The sequence below is a fragment of the Chelmon rostratus genome, chromosome 3 (genome assembly GCF_017976325.1).
Source record: "Chelmon rostratus isolate fCheRos1 chromosome 3, fCheRos1.pri, whole genome shotgun sequence".
NCBI lineage: Eukaryota > Metazoa > Chordata > Actinopteri > Chaetodontiformes > Chaetodontidae > Chelmon > Chelmon rostratus.
In genome coordinates, this window is record NC_055660.1 from 14,686,070 (window position 1) to 14,701,003 (window position 14,934).

Below are 14,934 nucleotides of genomic sequence, written 5' to 3' on the forward strand. Positions count from 1 at the left end.
GGTAATCATAGATTCACATCTCTGCTCACCCAACACTGCTCCCAAACTGGATGCACTGTGCGCCAGCTCACTCCTGCTTCTCACACGACAAAAGTCCCACTGTGGGTTTCACACTGCTCGCTATTCTGCTGAATTTCTAAGATTTAACTCAGTAATCCTCCTCAGGACATTGAGCAAGACGTTCTCCCTTGCTCTAGTTTTCAAACCAGACTGACCTGCACAGCTTGAGTTTGGGGATTTTTCAGCGCCACCTGTGTGAGTGGAGGGACAACAACACAAACCATTTCAGGCACATTATTACCATGAGCAGATCACCACAAGGTTTAAGGAATCCCTGAATTATCAACCTGTTCTGCTACTCCTGCAAACACTGAGAGGTTGAAGTAAGTGAAACAACGTCATGCACCAAATTCATGAAACAGAACCAGAGCATTTACAGGAAAATCACAGGAAAGCACGGGAATAGGTGAGAACCATCCGGCCCATGCAGTGGCTCCGTTAGATTCTTTGGATATTTTGTGAGGAGGAGACAATGAGGAAAGGCCAGAAGAGAAGGGCGGAGTCCCTTATATCTGAGAAAGGTGACAGCTGGCTTTTGGTCCAGCTGTTGTTCACACCACACACACACACAAACACTGCTCTGATCCCTCAACCTCAGCCCAGCAGGAGTCTTTACCACCACTGCAATAATATAGAGGATATAGTGCTTAGGATGTTTTTTTTTTTTTATCCCTCCAACTCCAACCTTCACCCCTGTCTTAAATTATCATCCCCACCACCCACCCTCTCTCAGACTCCATTAAGGTTAAACCCCCCTTATCATCCTCTCAACCCACCATTACCCTTCCCCTCCCTGCTGAGACGCCAAGGAGAACCTGCCACAGATAAATGCCAATCAGCTGCAGCGCTGTTGTGACTAAGTGGCATCTTGTCTTGAAACGGGGGGAGAGGAGCCCTCACGCTCTTCTGTTTAACCCTGCTCAGATGTTGCAGGCAATAATCATCATTATTTAGTCATTTGGTCATAACAACTACACTTCTACCATAACAATGATCATCCACCATTCTGAGTGAAAAAGCCAAATAATTATCCTTCATTGTAGTTAATATTTACTTCACAATACAGGACAAATTCCTGCAGTTCAGTGACACAAAGTTGCAATTATCAAGGATAAAATACGCCTAAAAACAAGTTTTGGCTACGCTCCAGGTATGTGCATTACTATTGCAAAATATGCTGAAAACATACTGTTGCTGCTGTTTGGAGTTTCCATCTATATTTACAATGTGAGTGCAGCTCGAAACCCAGAGTATCTGAAGTGATGGAACATCATAGACGTTTGACACCTTTCAGAACTTTTTACTGGTGCTAAATGTTAACTGAGAAATGCTGTCACCAAGCTTAACTATCACTATCAATCTTAGTACAGAGGAGTGAAGACCAGAAGATGAACAGAAGGACGATGACAGAGCGTAAAACACACCACTGCTCCATCAAACTGCTGAAGGAATTAAAAAAAAAAAAAAAACGCAGCACACACACAAACAACATTTGATGTCAAGTAAGTAGATAAATTCATCTCAATCTGTCTCCATGAACACAGGCATATTACATTTACCGGAAACCATTTATTTTGCTCCTTTTACATGTCAATAGAAATCTTGCACACACGCTGTGATGGACAGTTTAAAAGCAGACAAGAAGCCCCAATAAGAAATAAAAGACAATTAATACAAGACAACCATGTAAAAACGTCATGATGGAAGAACTGTAAACATGTACATGAAAAAACAATGACAGTAAATTAGCAACGCTCCATTTCTTTATGTCATTCAATCAAGTTTAGCACCTACAGGGAAGAATAACAGCATCTAGACATAAATATGGTAATAAGTAGCCAGAAGGTATGCTGGAAATAGCATTGTTACATTTCATACACACACACATTCATCTCAAGAGGATTGACAGACATCACACTCGGCTTAAGAAAAGGAAGTAAAACAACAATACTCTCTATAAAACAAGATATGCTGTACAGGATCCTGACATGTAAAGCTCATGAATTTAATGTAACGTGCACTCTGGGGATTAGAGGTTGGCCTATGGACAATTTCAAATATTCACTAGGAATAATGAAGGACTGATCGTTAATGTGCTAAGACAACATCCTACATGTGAATCTGCATCACTCACCAATCAATCATCCTTTATTCTTAGACACAGACACATTTTGCAGAGACGAAAAGGCCAGTGTCCACTGACTCGGAACGGAAAGTGATATTGCCAGGAAAGTGCATTATTTAGATACTGGATGTGGAGAGGATGTCTTCCACCAAGTGCTTGTAGACCCAGGCGTCTCCCTTCAGCCTCTGGCGTCGGACCCCGACGACTTCCGGCCTCTGCAGCATGCACACCTCCAGCTCAAACGCCATGGTTACCTTCCCAAAGTCGCCATAGGTTTGACACTTCAAGGTATACCTAAAGAAGGGTGGAGATGCTGATTAGGACTGGATCACAGACAGGGCTGCCTGATCAGAAAGGGGGATAAGGAACGTCTTTTTTTTTTATTTTACCCTTTCTGCGTGAATTCGACGTTTTTCTCCGGCAGGATGGAGAGGATCTGGTTAAGGACCTGCTCTGGGTTGGTGTGACTGGTCAGAGTGACGTTGTACTGCGCCTTGGGGGAAAAGGCCAACACAGACATGCTGTGAGTGTACACTACTTTGCCTGGCGCACAGAACAGGTGACCATGTGCGTGATTTCTGTATACCTTGATCTTGCGCGGGCCGTCACGTAGGGCTCGTCTCTTGCTGGGCGTAAGCATGGTGATCATCTTATCCAGGCCTCTCTCCAGGGAACCGAACATCTTTCCTCCTCTCTTCTTCTTCCCGCTGTCTCCCGTCACAGCCAAGTCCAAAGACCGAGACCTGGAGAGCAAGCAGGTTTTCACGTTTAATCACTGTGGCGAGTCATTTCATCAAACTGCTCTTACCTAACCTAGATCACAGGTTTCCATTTCAGTATAAAGACAGAAACGGTAATGTGCTATATCCATATCTATCCAACTCTTTAATAATTTAGGTAATTATCTTATTCAGACTGACTTGAGCAAGGCTACTGAAGGACAGCATTTTCTTCTTCATTAACCCATCACCTTTCAATTGTGATTCAACACAAAGGCCACCCTGAAGTCTTCAGCATTCTTACATGTGAGCTTCAGCCTCCTTTCTGCCCTTTCATCATCAGTATCAACCTCATTTAGCTGCTAACACGCTCCTTTCCCAAACTTCTGACTCCCACCTCAGAGCCTCCATCCATCCTGCAGGTCCACTCACCTTCGCTCAGGACTGAAGGCCAGTATTTCAATGTTTGGAAGCTCCTTGTTCTCTGCTGCCCTCTTCTTATTGTGCTCTTTAGAGGCACTGCCTCCACCTACAACACACGAAGGAAGATACACTTAAGTTTAAAAAGTGTGTATAGACACATTAATGTCGCACACCTGCTGCTGGCCCATCGCTGTGCCGGTCATTACATACTCTTCCTGTGCAGCCAAACATTGTTGAAATCAGCAGAAATCTATTTTAAGTTCTAGATACCCAAATACATAGAGCCGCAACAACGTTTTGATTAATCGACTGACAGAAAACTAATCTGCAACTTTACAATGCTGTTTTTCTTGGTCTTAGATTAGACTGAATTTGATATTTTTTAGTTTTGGACTCTTTGTCAGACAAAACAACACATCTGATGGGGTCACCTTGGGCTCTAGGAAATTGCAATGGGCATTTTTTTTACTGTTTATGAATGTTTTATAGATCAAATTATTAAACAAGAAAATAATCAGCAGATTAATTAATAGCTAACATAATTGCTAGCAGCAGCCATGTAAATGTCAGGCACTATCTTGAGTTGATGTGATACAAAACAGTGCACAAGACATCAGCGATATATATCTGTTTGATGGAATTTTGGAACCACTGAATTAGAGGAAATGCAATATTTCACTTAATGTCACTCAACATTTTCTAACTTCAACAAAGACTTAAAAAAAGCTGATAATATATAACACTAGCCAGACAATACGGAATTAGGTGCTTTTTCCAAATCTCAAAGCCTCTTAAGAGGAAGTAAAAGGGGGAAACGCGGATGGGGTTAAATGGGAGACTGACCGCCACAGCCCTTTGCTCCCATGCGTGGAGCTTGCTGGCTTTGACATTGGAGTTGTGAACACAAAGGCTTTGGTATACATAGAGAGAAGAAGCATGACACACTCTCTCTCAGACACACACACACAAGCACGCACACGCACGCTCGTACGCACACACACACACGTTGACAGAGAGAGGCTAGGCTTTAGTGGCAAGAGAACACATGTCACTACAGCCCACGTGGGACAGTGAGCAGAGGAAAGAGACAGCTACACCTGTCACAGCACACGCCTAGGGACAGACACATACAGACCACGTAGTGTGTGCGTGCGTGTATGTGTGTGTCAGAGGCAGCATGTCTGCACTGTAGCTTAGAGAACAAGAGGCTGTAAAGAGAGCAGGACTGAGCCAGATTCCAAAGGGTTTAACACCAACTGGGTCAGCTACAGCGCGTTAGCCGGCTTGTGTCCGAGGAAACTAATGAGGCCGGACATCTGAGCAGAGAATTCACTTTGACAAATAATTAAGACTTTAATGATTCTCCATTCATATTAGTGTCCTTCATTTATAGATAAGTGAACAGAATTAGCTTCCTGATAATAACCTCACCTTTGAGTTGACAGTGGAAAATATGTGTGTGAGTGTGTGTGTGTGTGTCCATTTTTCAGTGCTGCAATGACAGCTAAATCATAGAAATATGAGAGGCTTTGGGATAAAAACAGGCCCAATAAATGAGTTTATTACCAGAAGACAATTTACTTGCAAATGTGTGGCATGTGGATGTGGCACTTGTGATTATGAGAGCTGTGTGAGACTGAGCGAGGGACGGATAAATGAAAGAGAGCAACGTGGAGAGGGGCAGTTGGCTAATGCAAATAATCTAATAGAGACCGTACTTCAAAGCCCTTGTTTGGAACAAAAAACAATTACAGTATACAAATAAACCGTATGATGGACTGAAAGCTTTGTCTCCACTTCATTGTTGCCATTGGTTGAGTAACCGAGGGACTCCTCTTACCTTTAGGTGTGACTGCATTGGTTTTAGTGCCATTGATGTTAGCATTTTGATTGGGTGTGGTCAGCACATTCTTGTTGGGTCGTGCGTTCTTCTTACTGGACACAGGCGTTCGAGGAGGAGGCAAAACAAATATGTCAACATCTTTGTCCTGCACAGCAATATTCTCCTTGTTCTCGTTAGCTCGTTCTTGGTCTCTCTCCCTCCTCTCCTGGTGGTGCTGTGTCGTTTTTCGTCCCCTCTCTGGGGTCGGGGTGTAAGCGCATCTTTTCTCGACTGATGGAGATGCCAGTCTCTTTAGGAACATAAAGAAGATATAAATGCAGTACGAGTAAATTTCTCTGGAAGACAGGAGTGATGGCCCTTCATCACTGCTGCCAAACATACATCAGAAACATACATTCATCCCTGCTTTCACATACCGTGTCTTTGTTGTTTGCAGATCCATCTGGCTGACCTCTGACCCCCTGGGGTGTATGTTGTGTGACAGAAATCCACGGGCAATCATCAATATAGTCTGAGCAAAAGTCCAGAGACCCCACAATCACGGCGTCTTCGTCCTCACTGAAGTGAAGGGCTTCCCTAGTCTGAGAGAGAAAATAAGAAATGGAAGAAACAAGACAAAATTGATCCACAACAGTTGGAGCTAGGAAACGGTAAGTATGTGAAGTAAAGGGTAACGCTATAAAGACTGACCACAACATGCAGCTGTAAAGACAGTCAGGAGGCCAGAAAAAGAACAAAGCTACAAAAAGTTGTGGTCCTGAGTCTGACCTGTAGTCCCTGGTGCAGTGGAGAGCAGGAGTCCTCATAGCCTGCTGGTTCAGGGCGCAGGCGGACTGGTTTGCCCCTCTGCTTCTTTGACAGCAGCAGGAGGTAGGTGGCTGTAGTCTGGTCATACCGCCACTGCAGAGCAGAAATGCATTAAACTGCATGTCAAATAGATATTATAAATATTTTGTTTGCACAGAACACAAGTACAAAAATAATTAACAAGTGCAGTTGTTGTGATTTCACAATCCATAACATGACAAAATCTAACTAATGATGAACTGATCAGCATAATAAACATCAATGCTAACACAGGCACACACCTCGTTGACCAGCGCTGTGGTGCTTTCCCTCGATCGCTTCATGCTGACAGCCATCTCAGTGATGCAGTCCACGTCTATGTGACCAAGCTACAAAAAAGACCAATAAGTTTACAAAAAAATCCAAGACAGACAGATTGACATTTTTCCATGTAAAAAAAGTATTTTCATATTAAGGACTGTGCTCTTATTTCAGGGAAATAACCTGCGTGGTGCCTGAAGCAAAAATCAAACCAAGTCAACAGAAACATGGCAAAGTAAAATAGGCAGCATACAGTCCATAAACAGTTAAAAGCTACTATGGTGTTTAAGATAAGATAAGACAAGATCAACTTTATTGATTCCCAGCTGGGGAAATTTGGTGTTACAGGCAGCATCCTGTTTATATACATATCTATAATACAGTGTGGTCATGCATGAATGTGTGTGTGTATGTGTATACCGGCTGCCTGCTGTGCCACTCCACAGGGCTGTTGTAGTCTTTCATCACCCAGGGATGGTCCAGCAGCCGTCCAACAGTAGGACGCCGCTTGGGGTCCACCTACAGGCCACACACATAAACTACAGCTCAATATGCAAGAGACTACACGTCCAATAATCCAAAGTATGTCTAGAATATTGTGCATGTTGAACAGATAAATAAAACCATATTCCACTTTTAAGAAACTTGCAAACTTAAATTTCCTTACACTGATCTATTATGGCAAGTTGATGTGACAGATACGCAAAGCTAACTGAGTTCCAATGTTCTGCAATGAGTTAATGAGTGACAGCTCATGGAGTGAAATAGCTAAAGGTGAAAGACGGAGGAGACTACACAGTCGATAAAAAGAGGAAATAGAGAGATTACCTGCAACATCTGGTTGAGGAGGAGGACACTGCCGGGAGAGAGCCACCGAGGGTTATCGTATTTACCTCTCTGAAGATATAAAAGACATAAAAAACACATTATAAAACATTGATACACTAGAAACAGAATAAAAACATTAGGGCTCTCTGGCCTTTTGCCTTAGATAGCAATATTCACAGAGTGTTGGACAATTAGAACACACAATAATTGCAGGAAATGGACAAAAGATGTTTAATAGGAATTTGGGAACATCATTTTAAAAACGTATATAGCATCCAGTTATTTTTCAAAGAATACAGAAAAAATAATAAACAGAATAAAGCATGGGGTTCAGAGTTTCTAATCATTCATTTTCACAATATCAGACTGCTGGGAAATTGGCTTACTGAAATCTTCCTGTAGAGGACCATGCAGTTGTCGTCATCAAAGGGCAGGTATCCACAGAGCAGCGCAAACAGCAGCACTCCCATACTCCACACATCAGCCTGGAGGGTTACACACCGCACAGCAGTATTTCAGCTTCAAGTGTTACAGTTGGGATTTCACAGCTCAGTTGCACTGAGTCATGCACCAGCGAATATGATCAGCACACCATGAAAAAGCAGAATTGTGGAACAGGCAGGTAATCATGACTTTCAGTGGAAAAACAAATGCAAGTTTTGTGGGTTTAAATAAGGACAAATCTCTAAAACGTAACCCTGATGGTTCTAAAAGTTGTAAACCGCACAGGGCATGCATCTCTCACCTCTGAACCAATATATGTTTTTCCCTGGATGAGTTCAGGAGCAGCGTACGCAGGGCTCCCACAACATGTCATCAGCTCATAACTCAAACCTCCCTGGAAGAGAGATGACCACGTGATGGCCACACAACAGGATATATGTGCACACATCATGTTTATAGGCATTAATCACAATGTAAACACTTGTCTTACAGACATCAGCTTCTATCTGCCAGACCAGTGGTGCCCAACTGTTTTCCTTTAGAGACTTTTCTGTCATTGAGTAAACTGATGACCACTGACTAAGCGACATATTTTAATGGATAATTCATATTATATTGAATGCATAACAATGACAGTACAGAGCAAACGAGAACTGCAGGAAGTTTGTGTAAAAAAAGCATGGATTAATTTGGAGCAGATTATTGCCTTAAACATTCAGGGGTTTTCTTCTCTCTGATGCTTGGCCAGTGCTCTGTTAGCTCTTTGGCTGTTTTAACAATTAAAATAACATTTTTTAAAACACTTTCTTACAACCCTTAAAATCAAGATGGCCTTGTGACCCCCACGTGAAGCTTTGGTGACCCCTAGTGGGGGTCGGGACCCCCAGGTTGGGAACCATTGTTCAAGATCACCTACATGAGTTTTATTTTAGAATTAATTTAGGTTACAGATTTAAAATCTATACTCTGAATGGCCAAATACAGTGTTTTACTGTAAAATGTATTTTCCTCTACCCAAAAAGATAAATATTTACTATTTTGCCCTCATTGTTACTGCTTGGACAAACCACTAAAGGGCATAATACTTTGAGTACAGTGACACACAGAATGTGGTGATGTACCTTTGGTTTGGCACACAATCCAAAGTCTATGAGCTTCAAGTTGTGGTCTTCGTCAATCAACAAATTCTCCTATAGTTCAGAGAGACAAGCATTGCAGCCAACATTAAAAAGAATATGCAGTCACAGACAAGCAGACACATTTGTTCATATTTTCACTCTTTCATGTGCAAACAAAGGTTGTTTGTACCGGTTTGAGGTCCCTGTGTGCGTATCCCTGGCTGTGGACGTAGGCCATCGCAGACACAATCTGTCTGAAAAACACCCTGGTCTCCTCCTCTGACAGACGGTCCTTTGCTATGATGTAGTCAAACAATTCCCCACCTGTACAATACTGAGAAGGACAAGAATTCTGTAGCAATGTCATATTTACACAGGGGGTGGGCGGTATACCTCTTTTGTCACTGCCACTGGTGTCACATTCTGGCACGACATAGATTTTGCAAAAGCATCATTACTGTGATAAATGTCTTACATATTAAAAAGGCTGTGATAAAATGAAGGTAGAGGGATATGCATGTACTCATAGAACTGGAATTACATCGACTAACTACTATTTTCCTCTATATAACGCTCACTCTTGTAACATGAAGATGTGGAAGGTAACATCACGATTACAACAACTCGAAATCTCTTAGAAGATATGTGCGCGCTAATCATTTTACTTCTGACTGCACAGGGGCCAAAACAAGCAGGATTTGCTTCAAGGATGGATCGATACCGACTTCAAACTTAGGACATGTAAGCTTTGCCAATTTTATGGTGTTTTCTTTATGTTGTTTTACTGTTTATTTCGCTGGTTAGCCTGTTGAGCTTGGCATTAACACGTTCCACAGCTAATGAGGCTAGTGGTATCTATTGTAGACCCACACACTGGAGCAATGATGGAGTATTTAAAATTTAGGGACAGTCAAGGCAAACTGTGTGAACGTCAAGCATCATTTGAAGTCAATCAAATAACCAGTAACACAAGCTAAGCTGGTTTTGTTGTTAAAGGAAGTGAGTAAGCGGACCACCCCTTTCATTTTTGTAATACCATGGTATAGTACTGTCACCATAAAAAATGAAACAAAAAAATACTATGATATACATCTTAGGTCATATCGCCAACCTCTAATTCACACTCACACACAGTTTCTGTGTATATGCGCTTACCTCCAGCACCATAAAGATCTGGGTGGAGGTCTCTATGACGTGGTAGAGACGACAGACGTGCTGATGACTCAGGCTCTTCATGGCCTCAATCTCCACCTTCACACGGGGCAGGTCGTCCTGGGATGACAGTTTGTTATTGATTCCTGATGTGCAATATTTAATTTATTTATGTAATGCATGATAGTGGAATGACAGTTAATTGCATTTATCATACAGTAACTTTAATTTCTAAATGTATTTTGCATACATTTGCCAAAATGGTAATATACTGTAAGTATATGTCAATTATATAAATATCTATAATATTATTCTAACATTTCATCCAGCCTCAATTCTGAAAATATGAATATGGTAAATCAATCAAACGCAAATTAATCTTGGACAATTTTGAAAACTGTCACCCATAAGTTCACTAGTTCATCATTTGTTTACCTCTCTTTATTTAGTATCACTGTCCTCAATTAAGCACTCATCACATTGTGGTGTGTTGATTTTTTTTTATAGACTAAAGATTATATATTTTTACTGTTGACATTTTTATAGTCTCTACTGACTAAACTGGCTGTTGATGATGAGAATAAGTGCTGCTGCTGCTTTTATATCAATACTCTTATTCATTCATTATATATTAATTTTCTAAGATTTTTGATTGATTTTGTTTCGTGGTTTGTGTCAGGTTGCCTTGTTTAATGCAAACATGTAGACGGATTTCCCACAGCCAGAGTGGGCAAAGGGTCTTTGACTCACCCCTAGATCTTTCTTGTTCATGATTTTAATGGCAACCTTCTCTCCTGTCAAGATGTGTCGACCCAGCTTGACTTTAGCAAAGCCTCCTGAAAAACACACAAGGTTCAGAACACACATGAGAGAGGATATGGGACTCACAGTGTTGTTTCATTCACGACACACTTCAAAACTGCCCTTACCTGAGCCGATAGTCTCATACACCTCGTAGTACTTGAAGAGCTCGTCGGCTCCGCGGTGCTCCGTCCTTTCCACAGGCATCCTCCCTGTTTCAGCCGCACGATAATAAACTTCCCTGCGGTGGGAAAAAAAACGGTTTATGGCAGCAGCTCTCAACTCACTAAAACACTCAGGAAAACTCGAAACTCACAACTCTCATTGTGTTCATAGTAAACGTTGGTAAGTCGCTAACATTTTCTAGCGAGCTATGCTAGCGTCAGTTAACGTTATAGCTAAAAGAGAAGTGTAGCCGACAAAAATCGTTAATACCACAAAAACTAAAACAAGCAGCGTTGGTAAAACCAACGTTGTTCCAAACTAAGTGAATGACGTCTCTCGACACAATGAATTTACCTGAATTTGAATGAAGACGGGAGTGGAAGAGGGTAAAATCAGCTAACAACCATATGGCGTATAGAAAAGCCCTCTAGCAGAGATGTTTTGTTACAGAAGTTTGAATTTCGCACGTCAACGTTGACTCCACTTCCTGCTTCCGGTTTGTGCTTCGTCCGCCCCCTTATGGTGATTAATAGTACTGCAAATCATAAGAAAGCACTGCTGTTTCGAGAGGTGCTTACTCAACTTCATGGACATTTTGAATGCTGTAGTTTATGGTGCTGTTGAATTGTATTGCTTTATCCTGACTGTTTTCAAGTTCTAGTCTACTCTCAATATAAACAGGGTGGACAAAATGTTGGATATTTTTTTATTTAATTTGTTATTCATCTTCTGACACCTTTATCCACACTGTATGAATAAAACTGCCCTTTGTGTCCCACCTAGCTGCAGTATTGTTTGACTGAGGTACTAAAGGAGGAAATGACAAACAAATGAAAACAATTCCACAGCTTAATGTATGGCACATGGTCGGTAACACCTCCCTTTAAAGGCAGTGGTTAGCTGTGAAATGTACCTGCAAACACACATTCATGTGTATTCATTGACGGGTATATACAACCTGTGGGATGAAAAGCATTCTGTGGGGGAACCGGTCTGCTTGACCCTGTAGGTATGCCCTTGCAATAGCTGACCAGAGAGGTGTATTTATGGTGTCAGGAGGTGTGTTTGTCTTCACCTGCACAACTTCACAAGCCTGTAATTAGGAAAAGGTGAGAGGTGAGCTCAGAGATGACTGGATGCTTTTTTACAGATGTCTGTCTTCTTGTCAGTCATCTGTAATGAATGTATTCACCACTCTCACTGCCACCGTTTTCTTGTTGGGCTGTAAATGCCACAGTTGCCATTATTCTCTTGGTTATTGACCTACATCAAATTCATTAGAAAGGGACAGCTTTCTGCACCTATTGTTGTCAATTGGGGACATGACAGCTAAGCTAAGTGGCAAGACATCATGCTTCTGAGGCCATCCCAGTCATACGTTTGCCTTTAAAACGCAAGAAAAACATGTTTACTGAGTAAGATATTACGTCCTGACACTTAGCCAACATTGACGGACAGCTGCAGAGGAATTTCAGTGATTGATCGGTGGTCGCCCTGTGTTTCTCATGGTCGTTAGGGAAGGAGTTGGTTGTTAGGGAAGTAACCGGTGGTTAGGGGACGTCCAGGTGTCAGCGGGATGACAAAACCCCTCATTTGGTTTTTGAGGCAGCTGGCCTGGGACAGAGCGACATCAAACAACCCGCAGCTGGAGGAAAAGAGAGGGGAAGGCGAGTGTGAGAAGAGGAGAAACTGGGAACGAGAAATGGGATCAGAGAAAGATGACAAAAAGAGGGAAAGGGAGAACGGAGAACAATAGGAGATGTAAGGGAGAGAATCTTTAATTTAAGTGTTGAGTTAAATTTCTGTAGACTGTATTATTCATTCTCAGTGTCTTTTACCATTTTGTCTTCTTTTTATCTCAGTTTTTTGTGGTCACTGTGGCCAGCTAGGACTCTCTCTCACACACACACATGGAATTATATAGAGAAACATTTTAAATATTCACATATGGTTTATTCTCAGGAAGCCAATAGAGAAAAAAAATGACTTTTTTTTATCTATCAGTAAGGGCTCCTTCATTCCCAAATCTGCATGAGCTCACAATTTTACTGCACATTAAAACATATTTTCAATGTACTGTAACATACTGTAAGCCAGTGGGTGTTCCCCCCCCTCTGGGTCCCTTTATAAAATGCAACTCAAGAGAAACGTGTTTTTTTTTTTTTTTTCATGAATAAAAAATTAGAAATGGTTGTAATGCTTTTGAGGGCAAGTTCTGCTACAGTCAATGGTTTTAACAGACAGCCCAGGCCTTCCATGGCCATGGCCAACCTGCATTTGCCTCAGGGTTTGCCAGTTAAGTTTCACATATGCAAGCTTCAGTAGTGAATCATAGCAATCAGGCACACTCAACATCCTCAGCTAAATGCCACACTATTCACACCAGAAGATGCAAAAGATAATAGCTACAACATCTTTACAGAATATGCATGTTCAGGAGGCATATGTTTGTCTGAGTGCTGCATTCATGTGTGGTTGTATGCTTGCACATTTCACTGTCTGAGCAGCCGAGGAGGTGCTCTGCCACTTCCAGCAGCTCTCGTGGACTCACTGTGTGGGTGTGTGATCAGACATGGCAGCTATTAAGCTGTCACAGTGGAAAACAGACGCTGTAGCCCTAACAGCGCCCGTCTTGGACAGAATTCCCAGTATTCCCTGACAGACATTTGGAGGCTCCCTGAATGCCTGTGTCATAGCTCAGTGACTACCGGGTATTCACTGCAGGGGACCGGCGTCTTCGATCTGGCTGTGTGCCAGAGAGAGGAGGAAGAAAAAAATAAAAGCATGTATGTTTAGTGTGTTCAGATGCAGGTATGTGCTGTGAAAATGGTTTGTATTGCAGCGTGTCAGTGTCCTTCGGTGTCTCAGGTCAAAGGGCACAGAAAGACAGATGGAGGCACACCGGCGTCATCTCTCTCCTCACTGCTTCCAGCGTCCTCATGAGGCGTCACAGAGCTTTACAGGATCACAGTCTGCTTGTCACTCTCACTCACGCTGCTTTCACACTGATTGATTCACCACGTATTACGGACATTGCATCATCCACACATATGCGACTCGTATATCTTTGTCTGGTCCACGCACAAACACATGCACCTACACAAGCACACACACTTAATCACAGAGAAACGTTAGAAGAAGTTGTGAAATTCTCAGCCTTGGCAATTTCACACCCATGTTGTGAGCAGCTGCGGCGTCAATCAGCTGGCAATCTGAGGGAAAAACGCTTTTTGAGCTCCAAAATGTTGTGGTTTTCCGCCACTCCGAAAAAGCAGGTAGGAAAAACACATCACCTCTGCCCCATCTCTCGCAATTTCTCCACGCCGCAAGTTACAGTCGACATTTAAAGTACCATCTGATATTTACAACTCTCATCTCTCCTCGCTCCTCAACATGACACAGTGGAAAGTTAAAGAACCAGGCAAGCTACACTACATTGTGGGTTTAGAGGGCTAAAACAGTCCTCTGCCCAGAAGTAAAACATTCAGCCAGGGGAATATATTGCACCCATATGTGTTTGAACTTCTCCAAATCATTTACATCCATGCAAATATTGCCGTAACCTCGCCAGATGAAGACTTTTTGAGTGTGTCACTGTGGGGTTTTGATTCCTGGCCAGTGCACTTACAGTAATTTCTGATTCAATCTGATTGTTCCCCGACATTGTACGTTGGTGAACTGAGTCACAATAAATCTGGCATTGTTTGGGTGCGAATCACTGATGAAGGGATAGTGTATCAGAGCACAACTGCATTTTATATGTGCTGTGTGCTGCGCAGAGAGAGACAAGAGAGAAAATGATAAGCTGTGAATAGATTTAACATATTTTTTCTATTATCCTCAATCCAGCCCATTCTTACTGTGGTATTTTTAATTTAGATTTTTCATCCTTCATTCTTTCCATCACCAGTGAAATGAGAAAAAGGAATAACTCAGAACAAGAAAGAAAAATAAAGTGAAAACAAGAAGTGGGTGGAGAAGCCAGAACAAGATCAAGAGTGATGTGTGTCCAAAGCCTCACAATCTTGCATGACGATTCACAGGGAGAGATGTTGTCTTTGGATAAGCTTCAGGATACACTACAGGAGCCTGTCCTCATGCGACAAGCACACATCATGAGCTGTCACAACATTCGTACTGAGGTGCAAA

The 14,934-nt window shown here is 42.1% G+C and overlaps 1 protein-coding gene across 1 annotated transcript; it reads right to left on the reverse strand.

Annotated features, from left to right (window-relative positions):
- Positions 1-1,624: 1,624 nt before the first annotated feature.
- On the reverse strand, positions 1,625-11,269 carry melk (maternal embryonic leucine zipper kinase). Its single transcript, XM_041933451.1, has 18 exons — positions 11,140-11,269; positions 10,749-10,861; positions 10,570-10,655; positions 9,823-9,939; positions 8,858-9,001; positions 8,671-8,739; positions 7,851-7,943; positions 7,492-7,590; positions 7,106-7,174; positions 6,698-6,796; positions 6,259-6,345; positions 5,939-6,070; positions 5,587-5,751; positions 5,168-5,459; positions 3,337-3,433; positions 2,772-2,928; positions 2,575-2,678; positions 1,625-2,479 (listed from the first exon to the last, which is right to left on the reverse strand). The coding sequence occupies exons 2-18, from the start codon at positions 10,825-10,827 to the stop codon at positions 2,302-2,304; spliced, it is 2,067 nt and encodes a 688-aa protein (XP_041789385.1). The 5' UTR covers positions 10,828-10,861; positions 11,140-11,269; the 3' UTR covers positions 1,625-2,301.
- Positions 11,270-14,934: the final 3,665 nt, after the last annotated feature.

Bases quoted from the DNA above. Each gene is read 5' to 3' on its own strand.
- melk (XM_041933451.1), bottom strand. From the start codon at position 10,827: ATGCCTGTGGAAAGGACGGAGCACCGCGGAGCCGACGAGCTCTTCAAG. The intron at 9,002-9,822 runs GTAAGCGCATAT...TGTCCTTCTCAG, and splicing joins AGATCTTTATGGTGCTGGAG to TATTGTACAGGTGGGGAATT. The intron at 8,740-8,857 runs GTACAAACAACC...TCTGAACTATAG, and splicing joins CACACAGGGACCTCAAACCG to GAGAATTTGTTGATTGACGA.